This window comes from Mustela nivalis (assembly GCF_964662115.1).
Source record: "Mustela nivalis genome assembly, chromosome: 5".
Lineage (NCBI taxonomy): Eukaryota > Metazoa > Chordata > Mammalia > Carnivora > Mustelidae > Mustela > Mustela nivalis.
In genome coordinates this window covers 103,728,404-103,741,223 of record NC_139024.1, presented here as the reverse complement: position 1 = coordinate 103,741,223, position 12,820 = coordinate 103,728,404, and the positions used below count along the sequence as shown (strand labels likewise).

At 38.7% G+C, this 12,820-nt stretch overlaps 1 protein-coding gene across 10 annotated transcripts in view; it reads left to right on the top strand.

The window, feature by feature from the left end:
- Positions 1-293: 293 nt before the first annotated feature.
- The window catches only part of KHDRBS2 (KH RNA binding domain containing, signal transduction associated 2), a 617,530-nt gene continuing 605,003 nt past the window's right edge, over positions 294-12,820 (top strand). For all 10 annotated transcript variants that reach the window (XM_082731291.1, XM_082731286.1, XM_082731283.1 and 7 more), the window contains exon 1: positions 294-633. In XM_082731291.1, the coding sequence (XP_082587417.1) occupies positions 543-633 (91 nt within the window). In that variant the 5' untranslated portion in view covers positions 294-542. The remainder of the gene's footprint in view (positions 634-12,820) is intronic.

Genomic DNA, 12,820 nt, shown 5'->3' with positions numbered 1-12,820 from the left:
AAATGGTGCTTTTCCCGCTCTCTCCTTTCTCCGCACCTCAGCCGAAGACAGAGTGCTCCACACAACTGGGCATGCCTAATAACCAGGGAAAGCTTGGGCTGCAAGAAGAAAGCGCTTGCACCTTCGGAGCGGCCCTCCCCTCTGCAGCTGCCTCCTGCCAGTCAGGCGATCCGACATGCAGCGAGGCCCAATGAGAGTCCGCAGCCTTCGCGGGGGCCCGGCCTCTCCGGGCGCCACCACCAATGAATGGTTGGCCGAGGTGGGACGCGCCCTGTTCCCGCCTCTCCAGTTAAGGCCGCCGGTGTGAGCCGGGGCTCAGCGCGAGAGAGGGACGGCGGAAGAGACCGGCAGGTGTGGGCGCGGGGCTGAGCAGCCCGACGGCGGGAGTCGCAGTCGCTCGGTGCATGGGCCAGTGAGGACGCGCGGAGACCTCCTCGCCGCGGCGGAGGCGGAGCAGCGCCAGAGCAAGGCGCTGCCCGGCGACCTGCGTCCGAGCGAGCGGAACCTTGCGCTTCGGCAGGGGACGGTCCGAAGTCCGCGCTATGGAAGAGGAGAAATATTTGCCTGAGCTGATGGCAGAGAAAGATAGCCTGGATCCATCTTTTGTGCATGCATCGCGCCTTTTGGCGGAAGGTAGGACTTGCCCCCACAGATGGGCGCAAACCACTGGCCGCTCTTCTCACCCGCGGCTTGGTTAGGGGAGTGAAGTTGGGGAGGGACGCCTGTCTCCTTCGCAGACACTGTCCCCCTGAAGATGCTCGCTTCAGAGCTCGGGCGGACCGAGCCCGTTCTTGGGGCGGGCAGCAGTGCTCCTTCTCTACGTCTTAATTTGGGGAAGACCAAAGCTACCAGACGTAATGGCAGTAGTGATGTGACCTGTTAGGATCATTGATGGAGAAACCATAAAGTGTGGCGTGGTCAACAGGGATATTTTCACTTTGCAGAGGAAAGGGAAATCAGTTTGGGAGTAAATGGTAATCCGTGTGGTTTTCTAACAGCTTCTTAGCAACAAATCGGCATATATATATATATATATATATATATATATATATATATATATATTTCCTTTCTTTCTTTCTTTCTTTCTTTCTTTTTTCTTTTTCTTTTCTTTTCTTTTTTTGTTTTTGCTGCATTTCGGAAGTGATTGTGATACCCTTTATTTAATTACAGCCGTTCCTATGGAAAGTCTTAGAATTAACCTAGATTAAAACTATGCATGTTCGTAAATGTTTGTGAATGTGGCAAAGGCTAAAGTGCTTATCAATTTATTTCAAGTGTGATGATTGGGTACTCTGAGAGATACTGGCCCCTGAGAACACTTCACAAGTGATCAACTGTTTTACCAAGTGTGCATTTTCTTTTGTGTTCCTGTAATGTTAAAGGAGATTTCATTCCCAGAGGAACATGTATATCATATTTTGCGTTGCTTTGAAAGATTGTTTAAACACACACACACAAACTTCTGTATGACAGAAATATTAGCCCAGTTACTCTATTCATCTTGAAATAATGCCATCTATCTGGTAAAGATACAATATGTGTAGTTATTTACACATGCCTTTTTAAAAACAACTCCAGATTTTTTTTGATGAATCTTTCATTAATAATGAATTGCTTTATCATCAAATTGACTACAATGCAGTTTTGTAGCTTAGGTTGTTATGGACTTACCTATACCAAAACTAAAAGTGACAACTTCCTCTTCCTTGGCCCTTCTGCATTAAAAGAAATGTTTTCTTTTTTGAGACCTAGTTGTACATGGAAGGAAAAATTGTAATCCTCCATGTAGAATTCAAATAACCACTTGGTTTGTTTAAAATTTTCATTTATAGAGTATTTATAGCACAATGAAGTCCAAGTTATCTTTTTTCTTTTTGCATACTAAACAATTAAGATTTATAATCAAAATCTTGAACATGTGAAATGGCTAAACTGCTGCAAGGAGCAGGTTGGCTTTCCAGAGGATCTGGTAAGGTGAAAAGCAATTATGCCGACTACTATAGTGGTTACTGAATGAAAATAATAGAAATTAAGTTGAAAAGTAAAGTCAATTTAAAAATGAAGTTCTCCCTCTACTTTATTGAAAATAAGGATAAATGCATAAAGTAATAGGAATATTGACAATTAATGAGTTAATAAATGCTTAAGGTTGTTCAAAATGATTTAAAATGCAATTAAGCTTTCTGAAATCTTTTATTTCAATATATCTTACAGAAGCATCTTTATTACGCTAATAATGTCTTTAAAATGAAAAAAAAAGTTACGAATTGATTATTTTCTCTGATCTGCTAATTGGAGTTCTCTTTGGGACAGTAGGCTCAATTCATCAGTCATTGATGGGAAGTTAGTGGAGTTGGTATATGTTTCAAAACCACCACACTAAAGAAATGCAAATGAGAAACTCTTAGCAGAGTGTCTAAGTATTTCTGTGGTGGATGAAACAGTCAGAAAAGGCTGTGCCTTTGATTCTTTAACATTCTATCATTCCCAGAAACTTGATTTCTTGAACATGTTTGAATGTACCTTGTAATTTAATTTTTTCCCAGTAGGGGGAAGCATGTCCTGCTTTTGTAAAGAATTAGGAGGCAAAAGCTCCTAAATAGAAAAACATCTAAGTAAGAAACAAAGAGAGGTGTTCAAATTTCAGAGAAATCATAATGAGGAAAAGAGAACAGAGGAGGTGATGATTATAATCATGGAGTATATAAAAATATATGCAAAAAATGCATAAGTTTTACATTAATTCTTTATTTCTACCTTAAGTTCTTTGTATGTACTTACTAAAGAGTATAAGGTGAGTGTCCTTTGGAATCTCTAATAAATCTTAACGTACATTTTACATTGTAGATCTTTCATTGTTTTTTCAAAGGCCATTTGCCAAAATTTCCAGATTTTGTTTCAGATCTCTATAGGAGAATATGTTGAGATGATTTTATTTCTCTTACCTGGAAATGCACTGATTGAAGGCAGTGGCTATAAATAAACCTGACATAGATATTCATTTGGAGAGAAGGTGCACACTGAAGTACATTTCAGTCAGTACTGTGCAGACAGTCTCAAGACTGAGTGAGCAATAAAAATGATCCAGATGATTCAGTTCTTCAGAATGATTTTCTGGAAGATATATATATATATATATATATATATATAAGGTCAGTGATGTAAAGCAATGAGCTTTCACAGTGATTTATTTTGCATTTTTGATTGGTGATAAATGCAAGTCAGTGCTCGATTGCAACTACTTCGTAAGGCCATGGGGTTAAACATAGTAGTTTCTTGATTATTTTGTTATTTTTATTGTAATTTGTTTTATTTCACTTGTTTCTGCTATGTGTTTTCATTAGGTATGAGTCTGTGAAAGCTAATGGGAGAACCCATACATTTTATGTATTTGATTGTTGCTTAGAAAAGATCTTGAATAATATGTTTTGAAGAGTGCTTATAATATGTTTGATTAATTAAAATAATTTTCCTCCTGTGATTATAATATTGTTTAATTATCCATTTGTTATGGAAGGTGCTTTTGAATATGATAAAACAGCAAACTCAGCATGATCCTTAAAGTTCCACTCAGCCTCTGAATTTGCTTGCCAGATGAAATTAGATGAGGTTATTTATATCTACACTGCTTCTGGGAAGTGCACTAAACTGAATCCAGATACCTGGATTTTAATTCCACTTTTGCCTAAACAGAATGTTGATAAACTTCCCTTCCCCCAGGCCCTAGGCCTTGTCTCTGAAATTAAGGAGTTGGACTAAATGATGTTTGGGTTTCTTTGTAGTCCCAGTCTTAATTAGAATTATAAAGTTCTCCAGTCTGCAAGATTTCCTAACCTGACTTCTTCACAAATATTGGTAGATTCATCATTGTTTTGGTTGACTGATCAAATAAGGAAGTCAAATATTGCCAAATATCCCAATAGTTAATTAATTTTTTTTTTTTTTTAACATTAGGCGGTATTTTAAAATTTAGGTGAAGAGCATGGCCTTCCATCTAGGATTGGCTTTTGTGTTTGCAGGTATAGAAAAACTTTTAAAGCTATGAGAGAAACAGGAAATAATATTTATCACAAACGCTGACCGGTGGTGACTTAACTACATGTAGATTCTCAGTAAGGATCATTATTTAATTAGGTTGTATTCCTCAAAATTTTTTTCACAAAGAATAGAGAGTTCTTACATTAAAGAAAGGCATTGGTATAATGTCTAAAACTAGCATCTGATAAAAAAAAATAGTATTCACGTGACTTTCCTTTTGATTAGTGTAACCCATTTTTTCTCCCTGTACATTTGGGATAATCTGGTTTGTTTCTTAAATAAAAAATAAAAATTAGTGAAAAAATAAATTTCAAGGTATTTTTGATTTTCAATTGAGACATAATTATGATATAGTGCAGAAACTTTGCTTTAGCAAACAAAACACTTCGGACAGAGTGTTGACACTTGTGTCTACCATGAAATATAGGATATGTCATTTATCTCTTCTCTGATTCTCCGTTTCTTCATCTGTAAAACAGAAAAAGTTGTATCTACCACCTCATGGTTATTTTAAGTTTAAAAAATTCTGTTTGTGATAATATAAGCAGTATTTTATACAAACATGTATAGTATAGATCTTTTATACAAATATAACATAAACAAATTACACAAATATAAAATGATGCTTTTAAGATTTTCTTTAACATTTTAATGGTCTTGTGGACTTGACCTCAACTTGAAGCTTGGCTTTGTAAGAAAATGAGCACTGCCTTTACTCTTTGGATCATTGCTGAGTGAGTTTTGAACTTACAGACCAAATTATGAAATAAATTGTCTTGTGAAAAATTATTCCAATCAGGGTTTTTAAAACCTGTTATGTTCCCAATGCTCACTTTCAGTGTTTTACTTGAGCTTAATTAGCCCTTGTCCCATCCATGTCTTTCCAGGGTAATTCCAAATCTCCTCAGGCCTCCTCATAAACCCACACATCCTTCACTCTTGGCAGCTGATTTCATCCTCTGTTTTAGTAGGAAATGAATATATCTCTTCTGATATTTTTCAACCTCCCGTCATCTAAAGACCTGCATAGTCCTTCTTATTCTCCTTCATTCCCAGAATGTGCTATGTTTCTTTTTTGTTCTAGGCTGACGTGTGCACCAGTATCCTAGATCCTAATGCTTATCGTGTCCTCCAGACTCATTCCATAGTTCTGTCCCTTCTGCAGTATCTCCAACTCCCTCTCCGCTCTGTTATAGTAGTAGCCTGTAGTTGATCCAATTTGAATAACTTAAAAAAAATATTTTTTTCACTTGCCAAAAGTAACCCAATTTTTCTCTCTCCATACTCCTTGTTTCCTTCAAGTTTCCGGTAATATTAGGCTTTACTTAGCTGCCTCACTTTCTCAGTTAACCTCTTCAAAGCTCTTCATTCTGGCTTCTGTCTTCTTCATTGTCCTAAAACCAGTGACCAGGAGACAGAGTCGTCTCCGAATTGCCAAATCCAATAAAATCTTTCTGACCTCTCATCAGGTCTCTTGGCTGCAGTTTCCACTGTTGGCCTTTTTCCAGTTTCTTGGCTTTCCCCTTGGCTTCCAGGCACTACCATATTCTTGATTTACTCTTCTCTGTTTCTTGTCCTCACCATCCTTTATCTGTCTTCTCCCCTTCCCAGCTATGCTTGCCAGAGTGATTCACTCAAAGTCAAAGTTTGACTGTGTCACACTTTTTAATATTCTCTTTGGGCAAGCCTCCTCTAACACCATGCCAGCAGCAGGAGAGGGGACATTACCTTAACACCTGCAGGTGGAGGTGAAAGTCCATGTTCCCCACTAGGGACCCATTGACACCATTCTGGCCAGAAAGGGGGAGGTGCACTCTGTTCCTGCTTCCTGCTTGGGACTCCAGGGTCACCAGTAGGGTTGGGGAGGCCTCACTCCTGTTGGAGCATGATGAAAATTCCAGCAGAATGAGACCTCCGATACGACCCTGGCTTGGAGGGAGAAGGGCGTCTTGTTACTCTTTCTAAGATGGAAGGCCAAGGTTTCTCCATGGCCTCCACTTCAGGACACTCTACTGCGGGTGGAAATGAAGTCCCTGTTCCTCACCAATCTTTTCTGATTCCAGCCAGAGAGGAAAAATATATCTCTTTACATTTGGGTGAGGTTAGAAGTCTAGGCTCCTCTATTTAACCTTTTTTGATAGAGGTGAGCACGAGATGCTGTTTTGTTTTGTTTTGTTTTCTTCTTTCTTTCTGTATTATTTGGCTAGAGAACGATGTTTGTCTAAAAGTTTTCTATCTCGCTAGGTTGCTCTCTTTCTAGTCCTTTGGCTAGCAGGCTTCTCTTAAGGCTTTTTTTCCTTCTTTCTGTCTGCTTCTGTTGACTTTTCTGGTTTGCCAGCTTTTCTCATACTCACTTTGATGCATCTGCAGCTCAAGAAAAATTAAGGAAATGACTCCCATCTCATTCTTGGGTCTTGTGATACCTCGCCAGCCAGCTTTCTTTTTTCTTCCTTTTGTTACTGAACCCAGAAGTCAGATCTGTGTGTCTGATGCACAGTAAGGCAATCTCTAAGTCACCAGGTTTAAAGCAGTAAAGGTTTATTCTCAAAAGAGCAGCCCAAGGAGAAGGCAGGGATTTGGTCAGAAATCTGCTTTGTCTTTGTTGAGCCTAAGGACTATGGAGCTAGCAAGGTATGTGGGAGTTAGGGCAGGTACTGGATGGGCCTTGAAACTTATTTACAAGGAGAGGCTTAAAATTTTTGAGATTGTGTGCTGTTTTGGACATCCAGGCTCCATTCTAGGACCCTGGTGCTTTATATTCGTGTCTGCAGAACAGCTGTTACCAAGTAGCCTCCTTCCCTGGTTCTTGCAGGTAGTATTGGAAAAAAATAACAAAGAACAAGGTTGATAATTTTTGCATGGCTATGGAGGAATGTGCCTATGTGCATCATTGAGATTATAATGAAGGAAAAGCCTAGAGTGGGTTGACATGAATAAAGAAGTGGGAGCCCAGACTTCACAGTGTTTTCTATGTTTATTTCATATGCAATATTCAGTCCCTACTTATTTGTGTATTGTAATTTCTTTCTTTTTTCTTTCTTTTTTTTTTTTAAGAGTTTATTTATTTATTTAACAGAGAGAGAGAGAGAGAGAGAGAGAGGAGAGAGAGATCACAAGCAGGCAGAGAGGCAGGCAGAGAGAGAGGGTGAAGCAGGCTCCCTGCCGAACAGAGAGCCCGATGCGGGGCTCGATTCCAGGACCCGAGATCATGACCTGAGCCGAAGGCAGAGGCTTAACCCACTGAGCCACCCAGGAGCCCCTGTAATTTATTTCTTTATAAAATTTTCCTGTGAGAGGCACTTGGGTGGCATAATAAAGTACGTTGGACTCTTGGTTTCAGCTCAGGTTGATGAGATCAAGCCTGGATTGGGCTCTGAGCTCAGTGCAAAGTTTGCTTAATATTCTCATTCCTTGGGTGCCTGGGTGGCTCAGTTGGTTAAGTGACTGCCTTCAGCTCAGGTCATGATCCTGAAGTACCAGGATCGAGTCCCACATCAGGCTCCCAGCTCTCTGGGGAGTCTGCTTCTCCCTCTGACCTTCTCCCATCTCATGCTCTCTCTCACTCTTTCTCTCTCTCTCAAATAAATAAATAAAATCTTAAAAAAATATATTAAAAAAATAAAAAAAACCTCTCTCTCCCTCTGCCCCTCCCCTTCCTTACCTGGCTCTGGAGCGTGCTCTTTCTCTCTCTAATTCTCTCTCTCTTAAATAAATAAATAAATCTTAATATTCTTTTTTCTTATAAATGCGTGTTAGGCATTATACGTTCATATTTCATTAACTGGTTATATATGAATGAGAATGAGCAGGATAAACCCATCTGGATAACGGGCGCAATATCTTATTTCAAAGATGCTTTGAGACAGTTTCTGAAACTGAGATCAAAGTGATGTCTGGTCATTATTCTTAGTTTTTCTGTTTAAGTATACAATCTAGATTGAAGCTCTTTGTTTCCATAGCAGCTGAAGGGAAAGAAGTTTTAGATGTAGTTTTTGGAAACCCTTGGAAATAATTCTATAGTATTGCCCACTTTTCTTATAACCTCATTTGTTTGACACCTGATTTGATCTTTTTTTTTTTTTTGTCTGAATATATAAGAGATGTGTCTTAATTGGAATTATATTCTGATAACAGTTTATTTTTAAAAGCTGTAAACAGTGAAAGATTTAATAAATTCAGAGACTGAAATATGATTCTTTTTCTCACAAAAATGGTTAATTTAATAAAATAAGTGTGATATGGAAATTGATTTATTTAAAATAATGGCATACAAGTTGATAACCGATTTGCCAAATTGTTAGCAAATACCTATGCTGTATGATGTCTTCATGTTCTCAATATTTTATATTTTGTTAATGAACATGATTGCATCTTTTATTTGGTAAAAACTTGAGAAGGCTCAATTATTATTAACTACTTTGGGAAATAAGTCATTTGTAGCATATCCTCCTTTGTCTCTTGCACACTATTTCCAAGCAGATTTTGCAGTAGTGAGGTAAGGAACATTTGAGAACACCAGAATGACAAATTTTTAGGCTGTTTACTATAGATACCCTGATAGTTTAGCTACAGTTTGGGATCGGATTAGGATTCTACCACATTGAACTATGTAATCACACATGCACTTTGATGTGTGTTGGTACCATTTGTCTGCAACATGTGCTGTTGGTATTTAAAGAGGTAGTAGATGTTTAGTGTGTTGTTTTCTGAATAATCTGTGGGAGATTCAGTATATACATAAGCTACAAATAGCAGTGCATGGGAAGATCTGCTAGGTTTTACAGACCAATGATATTATGGGGATTCATGATTCTTGTTGGTCATGGTTTCCATAGATTCTTCTTCATTGTTGTCATTGCTGTCAACATTTATTGGGAGATTACTCTTTTGTCAGATGCCTTACTAGAGGTTTTGCATGCATTACCACAATTAACTCATCCATCAACCCTGTGTGATAGTTATTACCATCATCCTTGTTTTACAAATGGGAAAAATGAAAAATTAGGGAAGTCCATTTATCTCAAGTCACACAACAAATAAATTGTAAATATGAACCCCATGCTGTCTTGCCCAGAACATGTAACCATTGCAGGGTACTGTTTCTTGTGAAAGAGACATAGTTTTAGTGAGGCTTTAAAAGAAGGGCCAATATTAATATGCAAAGTATGCCTAGGAGTTCAGCGTGGTTGTTGCCATTAATTTCTGAAATAGGTTCCTGAATGCAAGTATTGGATGAAATTACTTCACAATATTGTTACATAATTATAGCATATAAAAGGTTGGTGAATTTATAAGTGGGGAAATTTTCCTAAGTACAGAATTGGGTTAAAGATTATTCAGATAGCCTAAATTTTCCAAATGTCCTCTATTGTCAGTGGTCTCTGAGGGAGTTTGGTGATGAGGTGGCAAGGGACAAGAGAACATTTTCCACTTCTTTTTTTCTTTTTGAATCCCAAAAAGTGATTGGAGAACTTTGTGTGATTTGCTGAGGCATTTTTCTTTCCGTGTTTATTAGGAAATTACTTATATTTGCCGAATTCTTCTAGGGAAGGGCAGCTTTAGGTCCTCTCTTTGTGTCTTGAGGCAGTGTTGGTTTTGTTTAAAATTTGGAAGTGGGCAAATTTCACATGTGGTCAGAAGCAGATAGCTCAGCAACATGGCTTGATTAAAATGTTATCTGTAGGTTCTGCGGTTTTAGGATTTAATAACTTTGAAACGGAATGGTTGATATTATTACACTGTTATCAGAAATGGCACAATTGATGCCTATTTCCTTTAAAATATTAAAGATTAGATTTTACTCTTCTAATAGAAAAAGCAGAATGAATGTGTTTTCTCTAGAGTGTAGATATTTTTAGCAGGTTTATAGAATTGTGTGTCAGAAAATGATGGGCCCTGGCTACAACTCAGAAAAAGGAGCCTCTGTGACAGAAACTCAGTAAAGAGGCTGAAGGAGAAGAAATTTCTTAATTTGACAATAGAGGGATGGCTAAAGTAATAGCTTCTTTTATTGAACTTAGGCTCAGGTCCTTGCATTATATCCCAAAGGTAGGTAATGCTTCACCTATATATGGAAGAAGATAAAGAGGCAGATTAGAGAGTAGCATACTCAATTTGGTTTTTTTAAGCAGTAAGTCAGAGGTTATATAGATCTTCAATTATAATATAAAAGACTGTCAAAAAGCAACTATCAAACATTAAACACTATTGAGTATTACTGGTTTAGGGGAATACGAAGAACATGGCTTAGATAAGTTTTAGAGGAGTTAAATACCTGTAACTATAGAATTTATTGCTTCTTTTAAAATAATCTTCTCCAGGGCGCCTGGGTGGCTCAGTGGGTTAAGCCGCTGCCTTCGGCTCAGGTCATGATCTCAGGGTCCTGAGATCGAGGCCCGCATCGGGCTCTCTGCTCAGCAGGAGCCTGCTTCCCTCTCTCTCTCTCTGCCTGCCTCTGTCTGCTTGTGATCTCTCTCTGTCAAATAAATAAATAAAATCCTTAAAAAAAAATAATAATCTTCTCCAGCAAATTTAAGGAATTTGATACACATGCAGCAATACACTCATTGTGTGAAAGAACACTATAAAATGCAAATAGTAGATGAATGAATACATAATAGAATAAGTTTCTTATATGTTTTTAGGCTTGTAAATATTACTTAAGTGGGAAATTTAAGTGAGTGTTAAGTTGAATTAGGTACCATTCATGTCTCCAGATAGTTTAAGTTTTTCTTTCTGGGAGGGAAAAAAAAACCCAACCAAAAACAAAACAAAAACAAAAAACAAAAAACAAAACAAAAAAAACCCCAAAACTAGAAACTGTTTTTTATTCATCCAAGAGCTGGTGGAAGAAGAGGCCCTTAAGGAATTGTGTGAAGATGAGAGAACATTTGGTGTGCTGAGGCAGATGGCATTTTATTATATGATTCTGTTTTGGAATGGACTGGGATGATAGATGGCTGTGCTTTAAGCTAGTATACTGAAATTGGTGAAAGATTGGAAATTATATCATATCCACATAAGGAAAATCAAGTAGAATAAAGCATTGCTATAATTAAAGACCACTTAATGGAATTAGATGGAAGTGTTAAGTGTTTGAAATAAGTTGCAGTAAGCCAAATGGTTTTCTTTGAGTAGAGTAAGTGTGTGTGTGTGTATGTGTTAAGCATATACTGGACATAGGTAATGAATGAAAAACAGTGCAGACTTGGTTCACTGTTTTTTATTATCTGTGCTCTACATTGCCATTGGAGACTTAACTTTAGATTGGGGAGGTAACAAGAGTTTTAGGCAATTAAATAAGGACACCTAGGTGGCTCAGTCTGTTAAACATCTGCCTTCGGCTCAGATCTGGGATTGAGCCCTGCAATGGGCTCTCTGCTCCACCGGAAGCTTCCTTCTCCCTCTGCCTCTGCCTCTCTCTCTGTCTCTCATGAATAAATAATAGAAAAAAAAAAGAGTTATAGGCAACTAAATAATTCCCATAGCATCTGCAAAATGCAATCATAAAGTAAATAGATGATGCTTTAGGAGTGCTGGCTAGGGCACCTAAAGGAGTCTACGTGTAAGGGCCTATTCAGCCAGTGCGGCCCCACCCTGGTTGAACTGACATTTTGCTGTAAAACTTAAATTGACTGCCACCTGCCCAGGGGAACTTACTTAAAAACAAGTCCCAGAAACCAGTCCCAGGTAATAAAGGCCACATACAAGGGTGGGTCAGGCCAGGTGGAGGTATTCAACAGTGGGGGCGCATACTGTCTCCTAGCTACCAAGAAATATGGGCCCTGCCCTTTGGGCACATTTTGGGTGCCAATTCTGAACTAGGTAATAGGCTGGTTCAAATATCTACTAGGGTAAATTGTAATTCAATTGGTCACCTAGCATCACTGTGGAGTTTCCTGTGTGTATTATAATCTCATTGGCCACCTGTGTGTGGCCAGGCCCAACCACATGGCCTTTGCTCTATAAAAGTTAGTCTGGAAAGCAGGGAGGAGTCATCCTCTCTGTAGGGGTGGCCCCGACCAGTCTGTTTGATGGTCGGTCTGATTCCTGATGCTTGGCGTGAAATAAAGCTTTGCTTGACTTTCATTTTGTATCAGTCTCGCTCCTTTAATCATGGACCCATTATTGGGGTACCCAATTTTGGGGGGACCCAACATACAGAAGTCATGGTTGTCTTCAGTAGGAAAGGGCATGTTAGTTGAGGTCTAACAAATAAGTGGTATATGGCCAAGATTAGGGGAAGAAGGATCTAGAAGTATACAGGGCTATAGCAAACAACACCTCCAAAGCCTGAAAAAAGAACATTTATTTGAATAAGTATAAGTTAAATGGGATATTGTGATTTATAATAAGAAATACATACTCGGTTTTTCTTCTGTGTTCCTGTCAGAGCTCCTAAAACTTTTGGAATTTCCTGAGTACAGCCATTAAGGTCTTTTGTTATGTTAATGAAGTGATTTTTCAAATTTACCTAAGGATGGGAGCTGGTTGTCAGGAAACTAACCCTGTGATTAGATGGCTATAACTTTCTCTTCCACTCCCACTGACCTTCCGGAAGGGAAAGGGGGCTGTGGAATCCATTGCCAGTGGCCATTGATTTAAGCATGTAATTCAGTCTCCGTAAAAACTCTGAAGGACTAGGTTAACGAGCTTCCTGGTTGGTGAACTCAAGGAAATTTGGGAGAGCACTGAGCTCAGAGAGAACATGGAAGCTCCTCAACCTTTCCCAGGACGTTACCCTGTGCATCTCTTCTGTCTGGCTCTACCTGAGTTATCTCCT